Source organism: Parasteatoda tepidariorum, chromosome 9 (genome assembly GCF_043381705.1).
Source record: "Parasteatoda tepidariorum isolate YZ-2023 chromosome 9, CAS_Ptep_4.0, whole genome shotgun sequence".
In the NCBI taxonomy this organism is placed as follows: Eukaryota; Metazoa; Arthropoda; class Arachnida; order Araneae; family Theridiidae; genus Parasteatoda; species Parasteatoda tepidariorum.
This window is the reverse complement of record NC_092212.1, coordinates 57,650,845-57,671,632: the sequence shown is the minus strand read 5'-3', so window position 1 is coordinate 57,671,632 and position 20,788 is coordinate 57,650,845. Positions and strand designations below refer to the sequence as shown.

Here is a 20,788-nt window from a genome sequence, read left to right as displayed (position 1 = left end):
TTATGTAATTGCATTTTTGAAAGACGTGTGGAATTATCTGTGGTCATAAAAGTTTATTACCAAAGTGATACACTTTAACTTTTTTTACTTAGCAAACTTTAACTTAGCAAATCAAAAAGAAGCAAAGTAATTAAGCTTTATAATGTGATTTAAATGGATCCCTGGAAGCGACGTCAAGCATTTCTGTCGAACCTGATTGGCTTCTGAATCAACAAATGCCAGAAATACCTATGATTATTGCACTTACAGGTATCCAATTGCAATTAATTGGTATAAAGCACAGAACTCCAATTGAAATTTCAGCATTTCAATTTACAAGAAAGCGGTCGAAATTTCGTTTGACTATTAATTTTTTGGCTATAAATTCTGCCTGTAAGGACCATTGATCAACGGAAGTCTCGTAAATGATGCCCACATGAAAAGAATGTTGGCTTAAACCTGGTGAACGGGATGGCCATCGAATTGGTTCATCACGCCCAATCAGGACCTTTACCTCTCTTAAGTGTGCCCCATGATAGCAGAATCGCCCTACAGAAATGAGATGTTAGGGATAATGAATCTGTTGCCAGTTTTTCGTTGGAATGTCCTAATAATAAATCTATAACTGCTGACATCTCAGCTAATAAAACAAATTATACTTACTGTCCAATTTTTTCTGCTTGTTTTAACGTGTCAGCAAAAGGTTCATTGTTAGTTTCAGGTAATAAAAATATAAGGCAACCACTAGTGACTGATAAAAGTGAATATAAAAGATCTGGAAGACTTGAAAATGTACCAGCACCCTGAAACATAAATACATTATGAAGAAGTAAACTTAAAATATACGATGCAAATTATAATTATTGTGGTAAAGAACTTTTAAAAAGAGAAGAGATTGGGGCACAAAGTTTTGATTTTACAAAAACAGTTTATTAAGTTAGACAATAAACTTTACATTGTGTTACCTACATTATTTATTTTTTAACAAAACAAAATAAGAGATACACGGAAAAATATATTAAATTTGTTCTTATGTTTAAGAATATTTTTTTATGCATTTAAGGTATTTATTTATTGTTTTGCATCAGAAATAATTAAAAACTTTCACGATCTTTTTTAACACATTCTAACGCATAATGTCTTCATTTGGTTTGCATACAGTGAAACAATGGTGGGTCTCAATTTTTACAGTATGCTCTGAAAAATTAGTTGAAAAATGCCTCCTTTTTAACTTTTTTTGAAGAAAAAAAAGATGTACAGGTTGTTTAAATTAAAACTATTAATTAGTTGGTCAAACTGACTGTACTCAAAGAACTCTAGATCCGGCACTACATAACGGATCCGAATGATATTCCCATTTTGGAAGAGTGTTATTGTTCGAAATTTCGCAGCTTACGTTAAAATGTATAAATTTGAAAGGTTCAACGCTAGAATCAAACAATAATAAAATATTTCAATTATTTACACACCTTTGCTTCCTATGAGCTAACCTTGTGGAACAACAATATACATTTAGTTCCATGCATACATCATTTTTCAATTGTTATAGTAGTACAGTACCCAGTATTTCGCCAAAATTTCAAACAAATAGTTTTTGATCGTAACCTCAGCCCCATGATCGACTCGGTATTTAAAATTTCATTTGTATTGATCAGCAGATCCAGAGCTAGAAGCCTCTGTGTACCATGAATTTAACTTTAAAAGTCTTGCAAACGTAAGCCGCGGTGTTTCACTGGATAGAGCATTCGCCACTCTATAAGGTGACTCAGGCTTGAATCCCAGTGATGGCTGGTCGATACGAATTCAGCTCCTAGCTCACATCGATAACAGCACAAAATATCCCCAGTGGAAGGAAGATCATTATTATATTACCCTTGCTATCAGGCTAACCATGGGAAGTTTTCGTAGTTTTTCTATCGGAGGTAGGCGGGCTAGTTCCAACAAATAGTCCTCCTCTCTGAAGGCTAGCTAGTTTGTTCCAATACTTTATTCAAGAATTCCCTTGTCTTCTAAGTTGGGTTCAAAATTACTAGCTACGGAGCTGAACATTAATAGTCGTAAACCCAAAAATAGGTCGACTGTTTCCATGCCGGTAATAAAATAAGCGATAAAATCTTGCATAATATTGCTAAAAATATTGTTGATAAAAAAGTAAAGAAATTCAAATTTACCAATTCTCTTGTAAAAGGTGCTACTGTTGAACCAATTCGAGCTACTGTAGATCCTGTTCCGAGTCCAACGTTTCTCACGACTGTAGGGAAAATTTCAGCCGAGTAGACGTAAGCAGTAGCAAATGTCGCTGTTATACAAAATTTACCCACAAGGGGAAACAAGACTTTCAATGCTACCACATCTGAAAAGAAGGGAGTAACAAATTTTCGTTACACATGTTCACAATAACTGAAAATTAACATCTATTCTCAAAAACAACTTTTGAACGAAAATATATTAGAAAAGCTTTTAGAAAGCTTCGGAAATTCATCAAAAACATTACTTTGCAAAACAAAATACATAATTAGTATATTCTATTAACGAATTTCAATACTTTTAAATACCCAATAATTCTCTGCCTTCATCTTTATTTTTTGAAAGAGTCTTATAATAAACAAAATTAGTGGCATGCCATAATATTGCAGTAAACATTCCATGAACAAAACAACCATATTTAGCTGAAATAAATCTATTATTATGACCAATCATTAGTATTATGATTTATCTGGTATTAGATCTGTCCTTGATTACGATTAAAATCTACTACAGGGTGCGTAGCCAGGTTTTTGAACAATAAATGAACTTTTTAAGTACTTTTCAAGCACTTAAAAAATATTTTTAATCACTTTTGGAAAAAAATCATAATTACGATCTATGCGGTGATAAAAATAATTTCTTTCTATCGTTTAAAGTTCTTATTTTACAAACATAAAATTAATAAAATTCAAAATCATTTTCAAAAACTTTAAATAATTCTGATAAAATAATTACCTTTCTGATAATTGTTGCAGTGAGAATAGTGAAAATCATACATTTTTTGTAATTTAGAACGACAATCAACACTGCAAAAGAATCTCTTTTTATGCGATAGAAAATTAAGCTTTTCTTACAAACTCCGAATAGCAAAAAGCACCTTTAAGGGCTTTTAAAAAACATAAATCAAAAATAAGCACCTTTAAGCACTTTTTAAAAACACTATGCACCCTGTACTATTATGATCAATCTACTATTTATGCAAAAAGTATTTAACTTCTTTTTTTTAAATTAATTCAAGCAATAAAAAGAAAATGAAAGAGATAAACAATATTAAAATTTAATAATAATATCACAACAAAACTTCTGTTACATGAAAAATTTTCATCTGTGAATTAAGGAGGAAACACTTTTTTTGTTCTTCATCATGTTAGACTTGTTTTAAATTTCTTTACATAGAATTTCCGTTACTTTATGTATGAATTTCACATCAACTCTATTTACTCGATTCGATACAATATCATAAATTATTTTAATAATAAAAATATCTTTATTCTACATTATTGTCTCTCTTTTTTTAAGGCAAATCCTAAAAGTCTGAATTCTGCACAAATTAAGCCCATTTGACGAAATAGTTGGAAAATTATAGTAGGAAAAAAACAAGTTACTTCTGACAAAAAAAGTATGTTTTACAAGTATCATACGAACCTGGAAAAAATTTAAAAGTGGCAGTAATATTAATATAATTTTTTTTATCCTATTATGTTTGTAGCTGAGAGAATATTTTATCTCCAAGTAAATATATATTGATCCCAAGGTGGCGTATATTAAATTTTATTTTAATAGTGGAAGCTAATATTAAGAAATTTTCAGCCTCTTTATAGCAAAATTGATACCACTTATTAATTGTTCCTAGGTGCGTACGAATCCTTGTATGTTAACAATATTAAATATCTAGTGATTGTCAACTTACACTGGTTAATGTCAACAAATACATAGCCACTTGAGTGAATGTCCGAAGTATTTGCTAGATCTGATTTAATATTAATTTTTTCATCGATATTTTAATATTTACTCAATATTTTATTATACGATTATAATAAATTGGAAAAAATCAACAGTGTTGTAAATACTGGAAAGCACTAAAAAAGTGTATACCGGGAACGACCCGACCCTTTACCTTAAGAAACAACACTGTTGGGAATGTTGACAAATGTAAACAGGCAGTGGCATTAAATTTTAAAAAAAGCATCAGTGCAAGGAATACCGGGCAACAGCCCCCTAACTTTCCCAGTATTCCCGAAATCTGTAAGAATCAGATATTGAACCATCGAAGTAATATTAAAGTATCGATAAATAAATTAAATATCAAATATTTTTTAATATCAAACACGTATATGAAGCCCTCTGACAAAATTTTGGTCATTTTCTAAAGCGAACACGTGATTGTTGACATTCACCGGTGAATGTCGACTATCACCAATTTCGGACTTACAATGTGACGTACATTCAAGGCAATGCACAAACGCAGCAAATAATTTAAATTTTAAAAAAATGGTACTATTTTACCGTTCTAATTATTAACAATATTTCTCACTATAGTGCTAGTGTTGGAAAAGAAAAATTCTTTTAGGTTAATCAGGCAAACACACCGTTGTTTTAAAATGGGCATAATGGCATATTTTCTAAATTTTCCTAAACTTTATAACTTTAGAAATCATCGTCTATTAAAAGAAATTCTTACCAGATGGTATAGGTATTGTAAGAGCACAAGCTAAGCCAGCTATAATCATTGCGATCGCTAATGGACGTCTACGACCAGCGCTAGAAATAACTTTAATGGTGACCAAGTATGCTGGAAATTCGACGGCTCCTGACAGAAAGAAACTAAGGTATGGATTCAGAGATAATTCTTCAGTGTTGTAAGACAGCCCAAAGTAGATGAATGAATTTACCAGCCTATAAATATGGTTAAAATGACATTTAAAACCACAACTTTAGAAAACAAAATTACATTAGTTCAAACTTTATAGACAAATGTATGAAGTTTAGTTGCAACATTTACGAATGCCTTATTTGAAGACTTTAAAGCACAAAACTCAGCTTAAGGCGAAAAATAATCATGCAGTTCTACCATTTTTAGTTAAATAACTCTAGGTGCCATTTACACTTAATATAATTTTTACTACATTTATTTATTTAAAAAAATCAAAAATTGAAAACTGAGTATTAAGAACGTAACACAATTAATACATTACGTCCGTATCATCTAGTCCTTAATTTTCAAAAACATTTTAATTTTCTAAAAGTCAATAAAAATAATTATGCATTTAAAGTGTCAAGATATGATTTTCATCAATGGTGGAATTACCCACATGTTGGTGTGAATATTTTGGTTACAAACTAAAAAAAAAAATCAGGACAAATTAAATAATATTTGGAACCTTACTTTGTGGATATAATGCACTAGAATTTTTTCATTACAAGATTTTACTTTTTAGATAAATAAGTATAGATAATCATGCTATTAATAATGTATAAAAAACTTTTAAAGCAAAAAGAGCAACAAAAGTACTCCAGCGTTATAAGAAAATTTGATTTTTGAAAATTTTTATTATTCTTTCGAACTTGTTTCAAATTTATTTAATAAGAATGTATAACGTCTTTAACATTTTGAAAATCGTATATTTTAAAATACTAAAGCAAAAAATTATACAAGAAAAAAAAACCTCGGAATTGCAAAAAAATACTGCAATCTTTGTTTCAAACTTAAAGCTTAATTCAAAAAAACAATGCTAACATAGTTGTTAATAAATAAAACAATGTGCAAAAAAGCACTAGTGGTGTCCCATAAACATACATCCAATCGTTTTGGTACCATGATTAAGTACTTTTTTTCAGTATCGAAGCACAGAATTATATCAGTTTTTCTAACATCACTTTTCAAATCACACATTCTTGACTCTAAAGGATGTGCTTTATAGTACCGAAACGATGTTTACATATTTATGTGACCTATGTCCTATTTCTACGGTGTTTTAACTTTATTTAAAGCACATATGTTCCCTAATTCCCGTTGGACATAAAGAAAGGATATACTGAAATGTAGTAACTTTTGATAAACTTACCAATTGTAAAATAATATCAACGTACTCTTCCTCAAATTAGGAGTTTTGAAGAGATCCAGTATTGTTGCTGTACTACCAGTACTCTGTCTGATTTCTTCGCTTCTCAACATCAGTTTTTCTGTCTCTGATTGAACAAATTCATACGGGACGCCATTTTTTTTCGCCGCTGTTTGAACAACTTTTCGAAAGATGTCCTTTTCGCCCCGAATAAGCAGCCATCGAGGTGATTCGGGTACAACCCTAAAGTTATATAAGCAATGTTGTTAATAAAGACAAATTAGAATCTTATTAGATCAATAAAGTTACAAATTAGATCAATAATTAATTAGATTACAAATTAGATCAATAAAGCTGTAAAATACTTTACGTATTTCAGACACTGTCAAATTCACAAGTCTCGAATTACAGGAAATTAAATCATGGGAGATCTTTGTTTCATTTTGACCAACGCTATTTAGAATGACAATTTTGTAGATCTCTGGTATAATCTGTAAATTCCTATACTTAACATGTTATATCACAAAATTGGATCGCGTAAAATTGGTTGAATTCATCTAATGATTGCTTTATAAATACAGGGGTCTATCCAAACAGTTTGTGAAAGGTCCGAATTTGTAAAATTGTGAAAAAATTACTCGTAATTTGTGAATATAAAATAAGCGTTAAGTCACATTCTTTCAACCAGGGTCCTGCTTTTGTGAATTTGTGCAAATAGGGTCCTGTTATTGCAAAAAACTTTTTCAGTGAGTTTTTAAATTGTAAAGACATACAAGATTATGCCCAACACTGTAAAATTATAATTTAAAAAAATTAAATTTTAAAGAATGAACTGCAACTGCTGCTACTAAATTAGAGATGCAACATAAAAATTTTTGGTATTTAGCCTATTACTGCTGAAAGCAGAATATTCATTTCGGACGAATAAAGGAAGAAACGTCTGCAGAAGACAAATCTTAGTTCGTTTACATCTGTCTTTCTCTCCCACCCCCCCACCCCGCAGGGAAGGGTTTATTGGATTAACAAAACAATAATGAAGATAAACAAATTTGTGAAGGGTCCGATTAAAAGATAAATTATTTTGTGAAGGGTTCGTTTTTAAGTTAAAATATTTAGAGAAGGGTTCGTTTTTATGAAAAGATATTTTGTGAAGGGTCTGTTAACGGACCCAAATTTCTTCTAAACAGACCCCTGAAATATTACACATTTATAAATATAACACATTTTATATTTATAAATCCAAAACTTTAAAAAATTATTCTCTTTAAATTTCTACAGGAAAATTATTATAACACTATAATCAGATCATACCAACTGTTTTAACAATATCTTTTTAATGTAGATACATGGGTTCGTTCGCAAACAATTTGTTGGAAGGTCAAACTAAGTGTTTGCAATTTTGCCAACGTTCTTTCCAATCATCAAAGCATGTTTTAAAATAATTTTTGAATGATCTTCCTAGTTCGTCCGTTGCGATCGTTTTTTATCTAATTAATGAAATCAAAAAATGACCATGAAGAGAGTCAAATTCAATCGTTGGAATAGATATAAAAATACGAAAAATAAATAAGAATAAAATAGAAATAAAGAACCCCATCCTGAAGGCACACTGCGCTTATGGAACCGTGTTCGTTAATTCTTTAGTCAAAATATGACGAATACAAACTATAAGTGTGAAAAGGAGCATTTTAGGTAGTTTCAGACAATTTACATAGCGTAACAGCTAGAAAGTTCTCTAATAACTATCTTTATTGACTAATTACCCAAGTGTAAGAAATTAAAAATGCACAGCATCCACGACAATCAAAGGTAACAGCGCCATGATGGCTCAGGAGATCGAGAGTTCGCCTTCCAATGAGGTGAACCGAGTTCGAATCCAATTCCCCACCGATGATTGGTTCACACGAATTCCGCATCCGGCTTGCAACGACCACGGTGCTAACGTAAAATATCCTAAGTGGAAGACGGATCATGGGTTAGAGTTCCCTTGCTATCAAGCTAACCGTGGGAAGTTTCCAGGGTTTTCTTCTCCATGTAACACAAATGCGGATTTCTTCCATCAAAAAGTCCTCCATGAGGGCAAAATTTCACCCAATCCTGATCACCAAGGGATCCTGAAGATCCCTTGTCTTCTAAATTGGGTTCAAAATTACAAGGCTACGGAGTTGAACATTAGTAGTCGTAAACCCAAAATTGGGTCGGCTGTTAGACAACGGTTATAAAATAAAATTAAATCAAAGGTAACAGTCAACATTACTTAAATTTATATCAGCGATCTTTTCTGTTCTGCGTACTTTCCAAGCGTTATTTACTTGATTGAACTGCTTACATCATTAATCTTAGGACTTCCTATCAGGCTCTTGTTAGACCAATTCTAGAATATGGCTATCCTGTCTACTGCTGTGCTTCTCAATCTAACTCAAACAAATTTGAAAAGATTCAACTGTGCTCCGCTCGCGTCATCACTGGATTTAAACGTAACTGTCCTTCAGAGATCGTCCTTTACGAAGCAGATCTGCAACCTCTTCATTTTAGAAGACAAGCTGTGAAATATTTCAATAAACTTTCCAGTTTAGACCAAGGCAATATAACTGCTATTTACCTAAATAATTGGGCCTGCAATCAAAGGCTAAAGAAAAACAGTCCTTTTAGTCATGTTAAATCGCAACTGTTAATCGCTAAAAATATTGAACCTCTTTATCTTCATTGCAATCTCAGTACTTGCTTGGATCTTTCCAATATCAGTTTCCATGAAAGCCTCCCTACCACGCTTGACAAGAAAGACTGTGTGACTGACTTCCTCAGATAATTGTCCCAGGAAATCATGTATAAAATCCCTCCAAACGACATCAAAATATACTCTGATGGCAGTAAAATGGATGGACAGAAATGCAGTGGAGTGTTTATTGAAACACCTCAAGAGAACTACACTCTTCATCAACGCAACCCCGATTTTTGTTCCGTCTTTNAACATGTTCAGGGTCAGGGGTCTGTTTATGAATTCGTACAAATAGGGTCCGGTTATTGCAAAAAACTTTTTCAAGGAGTTTTTAAATTGTAAAGACATACAAGATTATGCCCAACACTGTAAAATTATAATTTAAAAAAATTAAATTTTAAAAAATGAACTGCAAGATGCAACATACAAATTTTTGGTATTTAGCCTATTACTACTGAAAGCAGAATATTCATTTCGGACGAATAAAGGAAGAAACGTCTGCCGAAGACAAATCTTAGTTCGTTTACATCTGTCTTTCTTTCCCCCCACCCCCTTGGGAAGGGTTTATTCGATTAACAAAACAATAATGAAAATAAACAAATTCGTGAAGGGTCCGATTAAAAGATAAATTATGTTGTGAAGGGTCCGTTTTTAAGTTAAAATATTTTGTGAAGGGTCCGTTTTTATGAAAAGATCTTTTGTGAAGGGTCCGTTAATGGACCCAAATTTCTTCTAAACAGACCCCTGAAATATTACACATTTATAAATATTACACATTTTGGACAGCTCACCCTGTTCAAAATGTGTAATATTTATAAATCCAAAACTTTAAAAAGATTATTCTCCTTAAATTTCTACTGGAAAATTGTAACACTATAATCATATCATATCAACTGTTTTAAGAATATTTTTTTAAAGTAGATATATGGGTTCGTTCGTGAAGATCAAACTAAGTGTTTGCAATTTTGCCAACGTTTTTTCCAATCATAAAAGGCATGTTTCAAGATAAGTTTTGAAATGCTCTTCCAAGTTCGGCCGTTGCGATTATTTTTTTTATCTAATAATTAATGAAATCAAAAAATTTCCATGGAGAGAGTCAATTTCAATCGTTGGAATAGATATAAAAATACGAAAATAAAATAATAAAATAGAAATAAAGAACCCCATCCTGAAGGTAGACTGTGCTTATGGAAGCGTGTTCGTTAATTCTTTTGTCAAAAATTGACGAATACTAACTATAAGTGTGAAAAGGAATTTTAGGTAGTTTTAGACAATTTACATCTCGTAACAGCTAGAAAGTTCTCTAATAACAATCTTTATTGACTGATTACCCAAGTGTAAGAAATTAAAAATGCACAGCACCCACGACAATCAAAGGTAACAGTGTCATGGTGGCTCAGGGGATCGAGCGTTCGCCTTCCAATGAGGTGAACCTGGTTCGAATCCAATTCCCCACCGATGGTTGGTTCACACGAATTCCGCATCCGGCTTGCAACGACCACAGTGCTAACGTAAAATATCCTCAGTGGAAGACGGATCATTGGTTAGAGTTCCCTTGCTATCAGGCTAACCATGGGAAGTTTCCAAGGTTTTCTTCACCGTGTAACACAAATGCGGATATCTTCCATCAAAAAGTCCTCCATGAAGGCAAAATTTTTCCCAAAACTTGATCCTGGAGATCCCTTGTCTTCGAAATTGGGTTCAAAATTACAAGGCTACGGAGTTGGAACATTAGTAGTCGTAAACCCAAAATTGGGTCGGCTGTTCAACAACGGTTATAAAATAAAATAAAATCAAAGGTAACAGTCAACATTACTTAAATTTATATTAGCGACTTTAATATGATCTTTTCTGTTCTGCGTACTTTCCAAGCGCTATTTAGTTGATGGAACTATTTAAATCATTAATAATGATGTGTTCTAAAACGAAATCGTTTTAAAACACTCTTTACTGTTTTGGGGCAAATACAAAGTTCTTAGGACAACTACAAACGCTAGAAAACAACTTTTGAAAATGTTTGACAAGAACAAAATTGTGTACGGAATTTGTTCATTGATGTCTATTATTGTCATACAGAAATCATAACAGAAATCAATTTTGTGACTTGATTCCTATGTTGATCATTAATCGAAGTAGATTATCTATCAGATCCCTGATCATCTTCGATGGATACTCTTTCCTCTTTGAAATTTTTATACCAAGCAAATATGGTTGTTTTTATTAAACAGTATTTGATCGGTTTTCAGATATTTATTAACTATAAAAAAAAATAATATGAATATAACAAAACAAAAGTTTTTTTAACATAAGCGGTATTATGCGAGTTTAAAAACTATTTACCATATTTATGAAATGTAATGTAATTAAAGTATAAAATAATAAATATTACCAAAACACGGAAATAAACAGAAGTTTTGGCAGTGTTAGTGCCAACTGTAGCCAAAACCAATCTCTTATGATCCAAGCTACTCCAGGTAGACTTATGAAAGCTAAACACCAACCGAAATTAATTGCTACGCCAACCATTGATCGATAAGCCGGGCTCACCATTTCTATCACTGAAATAGAGTATTTTTTTATTATTTAGATAAGCACAATTCAAGAACATAGTGGAAGAAGGTTCCATATTTAAAAATAAATGAGATTTCTCGGGAAAAGATTTTATTTTAGTCTACTTTTACTACTTAACAGTAATTTATTCTTGTCAAGTCTTCAAATTTTAAAGATCGTAGTGGATGAAGGAATTGTAATGTTCCAAATGCATTTAACAACTAACTTTCAACTAGTCATTTTTTTAAGAGAAAATTAGAACACTTAGCGAACTGTTTAAATGAGTATTAAAGATTTATAAATTTCGCCTCTTAAAAGCTTAAGAGCCTAAATTAAAAGCTATTCTATCTTTATTTCACGTTGTTAATTTTACAGCAAATTTAATTAAAATGTCATTTAGAGCCTTCAACTAAGCGGGTTGTTAACTGTTTTGATTTATTTACTTGTGGATATAGAATACTGGCCAATAAAATTGCTACAAAAAAGTGTAGCCGTCACCTACTAGGCATTATAATTTTGAAGGATCCCTAAAAAATTTAAAAAGTATATAGTGCCAGTTTTATAATATATAAGCTAAAAACTTTTTTTTTATTACCTTTCACTTTTAAACTAAACTAAATACACGCGATTTCGCAATTAGATACACATTTATTTGGAAATATTAAGTATTGGGATTATGAGCTTGTAAAAATATTCACTTTTTTAGGAATTACGAGAACTTTATTTTGCTTTACTAGGTATTTTTTCAAAAAAAAAAACACAAAAAACATGAATGCTATATGTAAAGCACAATAGGGCTTGATTTAATGTTTTCAAGTGTATTTCACAGGCAAATTCAATGAGATGAAGATGAAAGCTTACTCCAATGCTGTTCTGTATTGCCATTGGTACTATATCATTAACCCTTCGACTGCTATGGGAGCATATAAGCGTCTCTAGCCAAAACCATCTGTGTGGTTTATGGATATACATGTGTGTCCCGAGCAAGCCATCGATGTAGAGGGACGCAAATGCGAGTTCGGCGAAGGTTTTGGCAATTTTCGTCTATCTCAAATACAGGATCGAAATTAGTTTCTCTCGCATACGTCCAAGACTCACATATATCTCATAACTCGTTGCTTAGCAACGAGAAAAAATGAAATTCCTCTTAATTTTTCCTCCAATCAAAATGCAAATACCTACATACATTATAACAATCAAATTATGTCATTTTCAAACGCAGCCATTAGTGAATATTGAAAATAGAAATTGTTTCGATCATTTTAGGAGTGGATGAAATAGTAACAGTATCTGGATTGTGAATTACATGATAATGTCCTAATATACCTACGACAAAACTAATACTTCGCGAATAAGTATTAGTTTTGTCGTAGAAATAATAAAGTATATGTGAAATAATAAAGTATACAGTCTCCAATGATCGCTTCAATTTAAAATAGTTAGCAATCAAGGGTTAAAGTTTTTATTAAAATATTCCATTTTATGGAGATTTAGGAGGGTTAATACATTGTTGCGAATGATGCAATATACTAGGGACAAAGTTTAAAACATTGTCATGGCAACATTTTTAAGCGTTAAGGGTTAGTGAGCAAAAGACAGAGTCTTCCAGTTGAACTCAAAGTGGTTAGCTGATTTCAATAATTCAGTGTTCTGAAATAATAAAAAGAGATATTTGTAAGGTAACCACTTATTTTTTGAAAAGTTATAATTTCTTATTTTAATTTAACAATGGTGACAAATGAGGAATTGACATTCAGGTATATTTTAGCTACATAAATTAAATAAAAATAGAAAAATAATATTTTTATTTGTTAAAATATATTCTGAAAGACTCTTTCTGCCCTGAAAAAATATGCATATAAGTGAAAAAATAAGCATAAAGAATGTTGTAAGCATGAAAATGACTGTTTTTTGTAAGTATGATACAAAAGGGCTATTTTAAATCAATTAGAAAGTTGAAGCTGTTAATATAGTTATTACTGAATATAAAGGCTTCAGTTAAGAAAATTGGAGTGTTTAAGATAAACTAAAATAAACAGAAGCTTGATTACTTACAAATAACGAATGTAACAGTATAAAATCCAGCTCCACCAACAGCTGTAAAGAACCTGAGCAGAGCGAACATAGCAAAAGATGGTGCAAAAGCGGAGAGGAAACCTGCCCCAACGTTAAGAACATACGAGAAAAGAAGCGTTGGTCGTCTTCCTACACTATAAAACAATTTTCATTGTGATGTTTGAACTTATATAATGATTAACTTATATAAATTATGAATTTAATTCAATAGATGAAACCAAAGCTACTAACCTGAACCATAAGCGAGAAAATTTTTCTTTAGGGGAAAAGCATTTACCTTTTCTGCTTAAAACCTTAGCTACTAACCTGAACCATAAGCGAGAAAATTTTTCTTTAGCGGAAAAACATTTACATTTTCTGCTTAAAACCTTAGCTACTAACCTGAACCATAAGCGAGAAAATTTTTCTTTAGGGGAAAAGCATTTACCTTTTCTGCTTAGTCTTTGAAAAAGCAGGTAATCGAAATGTAATGTCATTTACTTCGTTTTTGCTTAAAAATACACTAACTAACTGCGGAAGCTCTTTACTGCAATCGTCACTTGTCTAATGAATTACAAATGATAAATAAAGCGCACTGAGAAAGAAATACAGGTCTATGCAACAAAGTTGAAACTCACTTTTTGAAATTGGTCGAGAATTTCTCTTGGTAAATAAAATAGAAGTAAATTTCTTATTACAACTACAGTAGTGGTTTAAACAAATAAGCAAGCAATTATCACAATTAATAGCGATGCATTTATAAAAAATCATTCAAGCTCCTTAAATTGATTTCATGCACACATTAAGACTCGAATCCCACATTATTTGTGCAATACTGTGTTGCAAAGGTATTATACCCAAGTTCAAATACGCTCTTGGACACCTATGTTTCGGTACTTTTGAGCTTAACATTTAAACACATTAAAAATTTCTATTACTTTTCGAGTGGAAAAATATCAGATCTTTGTCGTGTATTACCATTGCTTAAGAAGTAAATCTTTTGCTGTATTGCCTTACCATTGACGCAAAATATACCAAAGCCGAAATACGCGTTGTTGGCATCGATGTTTGGGTTTTTGATCTTTTAGCGTAACATCTGCGTGAGAAAGAACTGTGAGAAAAAACTATCCAATTTTCTCCATGCCTGATATTACAAAAATTTTCGATGTTATCTTACCATTGACGAAAAATATAACAATGCAGAAATAAGCATGTTTGAGTTTTTGACCTTTTAGCACAACATCTAAACGCAAAAGAACTGTGGGTTACTTTTGGAGTGGAAAAAAATTAGCCAATCTGTGTCATGTCTGGCATAACAAGATTTTTTGTCGTGCTACCTTACCATTTACGCAAAATATACAAAAGCCTAAATACGCATTGTGGACACTGATGTTTCAATGTTTTGATTCTTGACCTGTTCCGGGACAAACGCTGAAGACAAAAGAACTGTGGGTAATTTTAGGAATTGGAAATAAGTTTTGAATACTTGCTAGGCCTCACTTAACATGATCTTATGTTATGATGCCTTTGTATTCACGCAATAACGGGGAATACAGAATTCTCTTATAGGAAAAAAGGTGAAAAGATCGCAGGGTCGCGTTTATTGTAAATTAAGAAGCCACCACTACTTTTCGATTTATGACTTATAGACGTAATCAATACAGGATAAACCAATGGGAAGAATTATATTTTTTTCTCTTATGGAAATAATATCGAGAGAAAGTTAGATAAGACAAATTAAATAACTGTTATTTTTCCCTTAAAATTCCCTAGTAAATTTTGCCAAATTCGCAAAATTCTGTTAGACTTTTATAAGTAATTGCATTACAAAATACACCGATGTCAATTAGCAACTTAAAAAGTAAGATTTGTATAATGGAGAAGTAACTTTTTGCTATTATTGACTATTTTCATTCATCGTATTTAATAAAAGGAGTTGTTTTATGAATGAATATGCTTATTATATATTTTAATAATCACTTTTGATTTGCCGTTATTTAATCAATAATGAGTTCAACTGAATAAAATGAATCATTATTACTAGTGCAGAAACATAGGTCTACTGTGAACATGTTAAGAAGACTTTTTATTGGTACAGAGTGGCAACAACCAGATGTCTTAAAATCTGAAGATTAAATAAACGAAAAATATTTACGGTCATTCGTTTCCTTCAATTTGTGCTTTTATCAAATGCAAGACATGTTATATATTACTTTAATAAAAAAACATTTGCTTCAAAAATATGCAGTTAAAAATAAAGGTCGACATGTTTCAAGAGCTCAAAAATAGGCGCCCATTCTGAAGACTTGCCAGATGAGAAAAAAAAGAAACAAAAGTGATTTGACAAAGAAAATAAGCCCACGAAAAATGAAAAATAAAAGTGACAATGACATTATTATTTCCGACTCAGTCACGTTTGTTCAGCTTGCTCTGGAATCTTGTTTCATTCATATGAGTGCTGATTTCCTTCTAAACTACATTAGTACCTCACAGCATCTCCATAGTGTGTGGAAATGGATTTAACCTGATTCAGTTCTGTTTTTAATCTTTCCCCCTTGTTCTGTTTTTAATCTTTATTTTACTTTCACTAACTCTCGGTTATTGCGGGTTTTTTTAAATTTTGATTCGTAATTTCATTGGTAATTTTACGTTTTTTATTTCAAAAAACTTTTGTTTCTTCTCATTCAGACCTGGCACTTCTTGAGAATGGGTGCCTATTTTTGAGCGCTTGAACCATATCGACTTTTATTTTCATCTAAATATTTGTGAAGCTGATGAAGTTTTTCAATCAAGTCATATCTTACCGCTTCAGTTTATTGGGATTATTTACTTAATATGCTATATATGTTTAACATTTTTGAAAATATTAGTGTGTTATACTGAAATCATAAAAAATCTATACGATAATATAATTCACATAAATTTAAATTAATCACAAATTAGTCACGGAAATTAACTAAAGAAAAGAGAAAGTCTATAAAAAATCATAAACAAAACAATCTAGGAAACTGACCTATCTGAAATTTGTCCAAATACTAACACAGCTACGAGATAACCGACATTATAGATAGACTTCGAAAAAGATATCAACCACTCTCTTTCACATACTAAATCCCACTGAAAGAAAGAAAAAAGGAATCATTATATATGCATATAATTTGAAAATCAGTAAATAGAAATGTTGTGTATACAAAATGAAAAAACTGAACTTCATAACTAATTTTAAAATCTTATCAGAAGAAATCATTTTGTTTTTTAACCTGAAAGCAGCAAACTGTACAAGTTTTGTATTTTTTATTTTTTTTTTTTAATTCCTTGAGCGGGTCTTAAGATTCCTTAAGACCCGCTTAATTAATTCTATAAATCTTAAGGATTTAATTCCTTAAGATTTATAATATGATCATTATTTCCAATAATGATCATATTATAAATCTTTAATTAAATTTAAATATTATAAATATTTATAATCCCAGTTAATAGTCTTAATATGTAATAAAGGTGCTTATTTTTTATTTAATTTTCTAAAGATGTTAACAGAGGGCAGCACAAATTATAAGAGGTAAATAAGTTACCATGACATTTAAAAACAGGTGAAATTGTTAGTGAGTGTTCTAACCGCGCACTTTAAAAAGGATTAGTTGAATATTCAAATCATCGAACATTTTTAAGATAATCTTTACCAATAGAGTTTTGTTTCAGTACGTTTAGTTTGTTTTGTCTGATTTTGTTTGTACAAAGTTTTATTTTAATTGACTTAGATTATTAAAATGGAATAAATATGATTTTACAAATCTCTTAGTTAGGTAAACGTTCAGTGTTTTTGATTTTGTAAAGTCGAATTTTAATTGCGTAGAAGTAGATGTATAGTTTTGACTCAAATTCCGGTGATATTTGAAAATAAAATAAATTTTAAAATTTTCCTGTTTATAAACAAATCAGGATTACAGACAACAGATTAAGTTTCTTGTTTCAAACCCATCTCAAAACATTTTTTACTTTAAATTTATTTCAGCTCAAGAATTGGCTTTTTTTTAATTTAATTAAAAAAGTCATTAGAATTGAATTAGTTATGAGTTTTTTCCACTATTTACGATGGGAACAGATCAGCAATTCGCCGATTTATACGCAGCTTTTTAAAAAATAAATAACAATAATCACATGTTTAACATAACTTTAATAATTTATGATTACAGTTATTTTTCAATTAAATCTTTTGAAATATTTTTAAAAAGTAGATATAGTTGAGGTTGATAACATTTTTTAAAAAAAATCATTAATCATTCTTCAAGAAAAGGAAGCAACATAAAAAAAGTTTCTCTTATATCGTAGCAAATTTAAGACTTAACTCCTTTTTTTCAAAGATTTTTTGAAGTAAAATATTTTGAGTTATTATTACATTTACAAGCCTGCAAACTTTCTACGCTTTTGGGAAAAATTTCTTCAAATGGTAGCTAAGTTTATGCTTTAATGTATTATTCGTTATTTTATAAACTGGATTTAGAGTTATTTTTTCCACAACTCCTTGTAAATAATTCGAAAGATTATATAAAAACCACGAGGTTCTAGATCCCGTTAAGAGATGTTTATGAAATGTTAACAAGATTTCCAAATATTCTTGCAAGCTTTAGTTTTAAATTGTCAATGTATTTTTCAAAAGGCGTAGTAGTTGACATCCCTACTACGTCCCTATTATTGTTTTAATAATAAATTAACAAATCAAAATGCAACGGATCTCATAGGTTCAGATTTCGGCAGTTTTTTCTTTTCTTTTCAAAAAAAAAAATAACATCGAAACTTCTTTTTACTGAACTAAATAAAAATCAATGAAGAACATAGTTGTCGCCAAGGAAAGTTAAGAAATCCATACATTGGCTGTTAATTGATTAAATTTATTGCGAAGGCTCTTTGTCTTAGCCTCACGCATACAAATGTGTAGGCGGAAAAGAATGCGTGAGAAATTATCGAAAATTTTATTGAAATCAAAACATCAGCAACCACACAACAATATTCGAATTCTATGTTAATGTGTTAGGCAGATGTAAAAGGAATCTCTAAAAATAGATTTTCATTCTGAACTCAATTCAAGGTTGTGGTATTAAGAGATTACCGATTATATTATAATGATTTTTATTTATTGAAAAAGGATTAAATAAGTTGATAATTGGGTTTTTAAATGTTAGGAAATATGTTATGCATACTTCAACATGTCAAATCATTATATAGTTCATAGTGCTTTAATAATAATTTAACATGTCAAAATGCAATGAATCTCATACGGTTCACATTTTGGAGGACCACTTCTTTTTTTACGAAACGAAAAAAAAAAACATCGAAACTTTTTCTTTACTGTAAAAAAATTAATATAGCACAACACGTAAAATAATTATAACTCCAAGTACTGTTTAATCAATCAATAGACAATTAACGGACTGCTGCACCAAATTCAAGAAATGTAGCTAACAATAGATAATATGTACTAATGCAATACAGTCATATGGTAATAAAAGCTACATCTGATAAAAAAAATAATGATTACTAAGCGTCTTCAGGGTAATAGAGCTAACGTTTACATGAAAAAAGCAAAAACCTTAGATAAGTGTAGAATTATTACATTTAATACTGCTTTAAAATTATAATTAGGTATTAGGTAGAAATAAGAATACGGAAAAATTTAAAAATAATAAATGTTCAATATTTACTTCATCTATAATAGTAGATGGATAGAAGCTGTAATCATATTGCCACTTCGTACATCTGACAAGATCACTTTCTTGGACGGTGGCATTATCCTGCAGTCGCCAATATGGTTTTATGAAGCACCTATTGTCCACATCCAGATTTGAAGGCACCGCTGTCCGATTAAGCCACAAATCCAAACTTATATTTACATCGTTGGGTTTTGCACACCAGTAGTCCACTCCAGACGGAGCCATAAAAGTCATTTGCAGATTGTGCCATGCTGAAGGTATAGATGCTAAAAACAGAAGTACAAAAATATCTCTTTGCCAAGGTCCATAACCACCGATGACGTCACTCACTTCAACTGATTCTTCTGGTTCTGAGCTGCTTAGTGATCCTAGCTCTGAGGATTTATTAACATATTTTAGTTCTTCGTCTTTTGTTGTTGACCACATGTTAGAATCGGGAATGATAGATTGATAGCGTTAGACAATGAATTACTTGGTTTGGCATCGGTGTAGCTGAAAAAAATATATTTGTTTGAGTAATTTCTCGATAATATTATTTATAAACATTAAAGAAACAATCATTATTTATAACCATTTTTGCTTGTCTGTCTCTGTCGGTAATGAATAAACACACTTCACAACGCTAATATGTAGCATACATGACGTAATCAAACCTAAAAAGGTTAGCTAAGAGTGTGAAGGAACGTTTCAGCATACTGCATTTTTAGTTACACCCCCATGTGTTACTATATGCTACATAGACATATTTAAAATGAATATTTCTAACCTGAACTGCCTTACTTAAATCAAATTTAAGAATTTCAAAGAGAGGGGTGGACCTTCTTAAAGACCGCGAGCATAAAAAGACATTAAAGAACGTATAAAAACTTTCACAATCTGTAAAAACTATTTTAAACAATTCCACAGATGGTTCAAAATATTAGTAAGGGAGAACGATTTTTTAAAATTTTGTGGGCAATTTTATTCATAAAAGATTGTCAACACGATAATAAATCTAATCAAATGATCTTAAAATGTACATAATTAGAGAACACACATTCCTTACTAATGCCCTATTACTGAGTTGACTTTACAGTTAAAAAAAAGCAATGTCGATGTTAAACCACTTAAATCTAAAATTTATAACAAGAATATTGTAGATGCCAACTTGCTTCAGAAAGAGGATAACTATTTTCGAGTGACAATCTTTTAATGTACGAATCTAGATTTAATAAAATCGATTTAGAGGGCTTTTACTGGACACTATAAATTCAAAGGCCACTTTTTACAGGTAAGACGCTTTAAATCTTTTTAAAAATTGTCAAAATTAACCAGAAACCTGCAAATTTTAGTTTGTAGTTTTCCACCGTTATTTAAAATATTTTGTCTAATCAAGAGCAATTGGCATCCTTGGTACTGTATTGTGGACAAATTTTTTATGTAAAATTTAGCCATTTCGCTTTGATAATTTATTACAGATTCATAATTACTTTAAACTTTCAGAATTTGGGAAATTTAGATTCGAATTTGAGGAAATAAGTTTTTGAAGATTCAACAATGTTTACGAAAAACATTTTCGCATTAGAGCAAAAAAAGAAATTAAGTTCCATGCACAAAACAAAAAATATCATCAGATTATATAAATGACACACATTAAATTCAAATTTTGTAGTTTTGAGTTATATGAATTCCAGTCATATAAATCCCAG

At 30.8% G+C, this 20,788-nt stretch overlaps 1 protein-coding gene across 1 annotated transcript in view; it reads right to left on the bottom strand.

Moving 5' to 3' along the window:
* Positions 1–20,788, bottom strand: part of LOC107449789 (organic cation transporter protein) — a 32,486-nt gene that overhangs the window by 446 nt on the left and 11,252 nt on the right. Inside the window, exons 2-9 of the mRNA XM_043042900.2 lie at positions 19,092–19,592; positions 16,406–16,509; positions 13,393–13,547; positions 11,177–11,345; positions 6,072–6,311; positions 4,688–4,902; positions 2,151–2,332; positions 643–782 (exon numbers count right to left, since the gene is read on the bottom strand). Of these exons, the coding sequence (XP_042898834.1) occupies positions 643–782; positions 2,151–2,332; positions 4,688–4,902; positions 6,072–6,311; positions 11,177–11,345; positions 13,393–13,547; positions 16,406–16,509; positions 19,092–19,526 (1,640 nt within the window). The 5' untranslated portion in view covers positions 19,527–19,592. The remainder of the gene's footprint in view (positions 1–642; positions 783–2,150; positions 2,333–4,687; positions 4,903–6,071; positions 6,312–11,176; positions 11,346–13,392; positions 13,548–16,405; positions 16,510–19,091; positions 19,593–20,788) is intronic.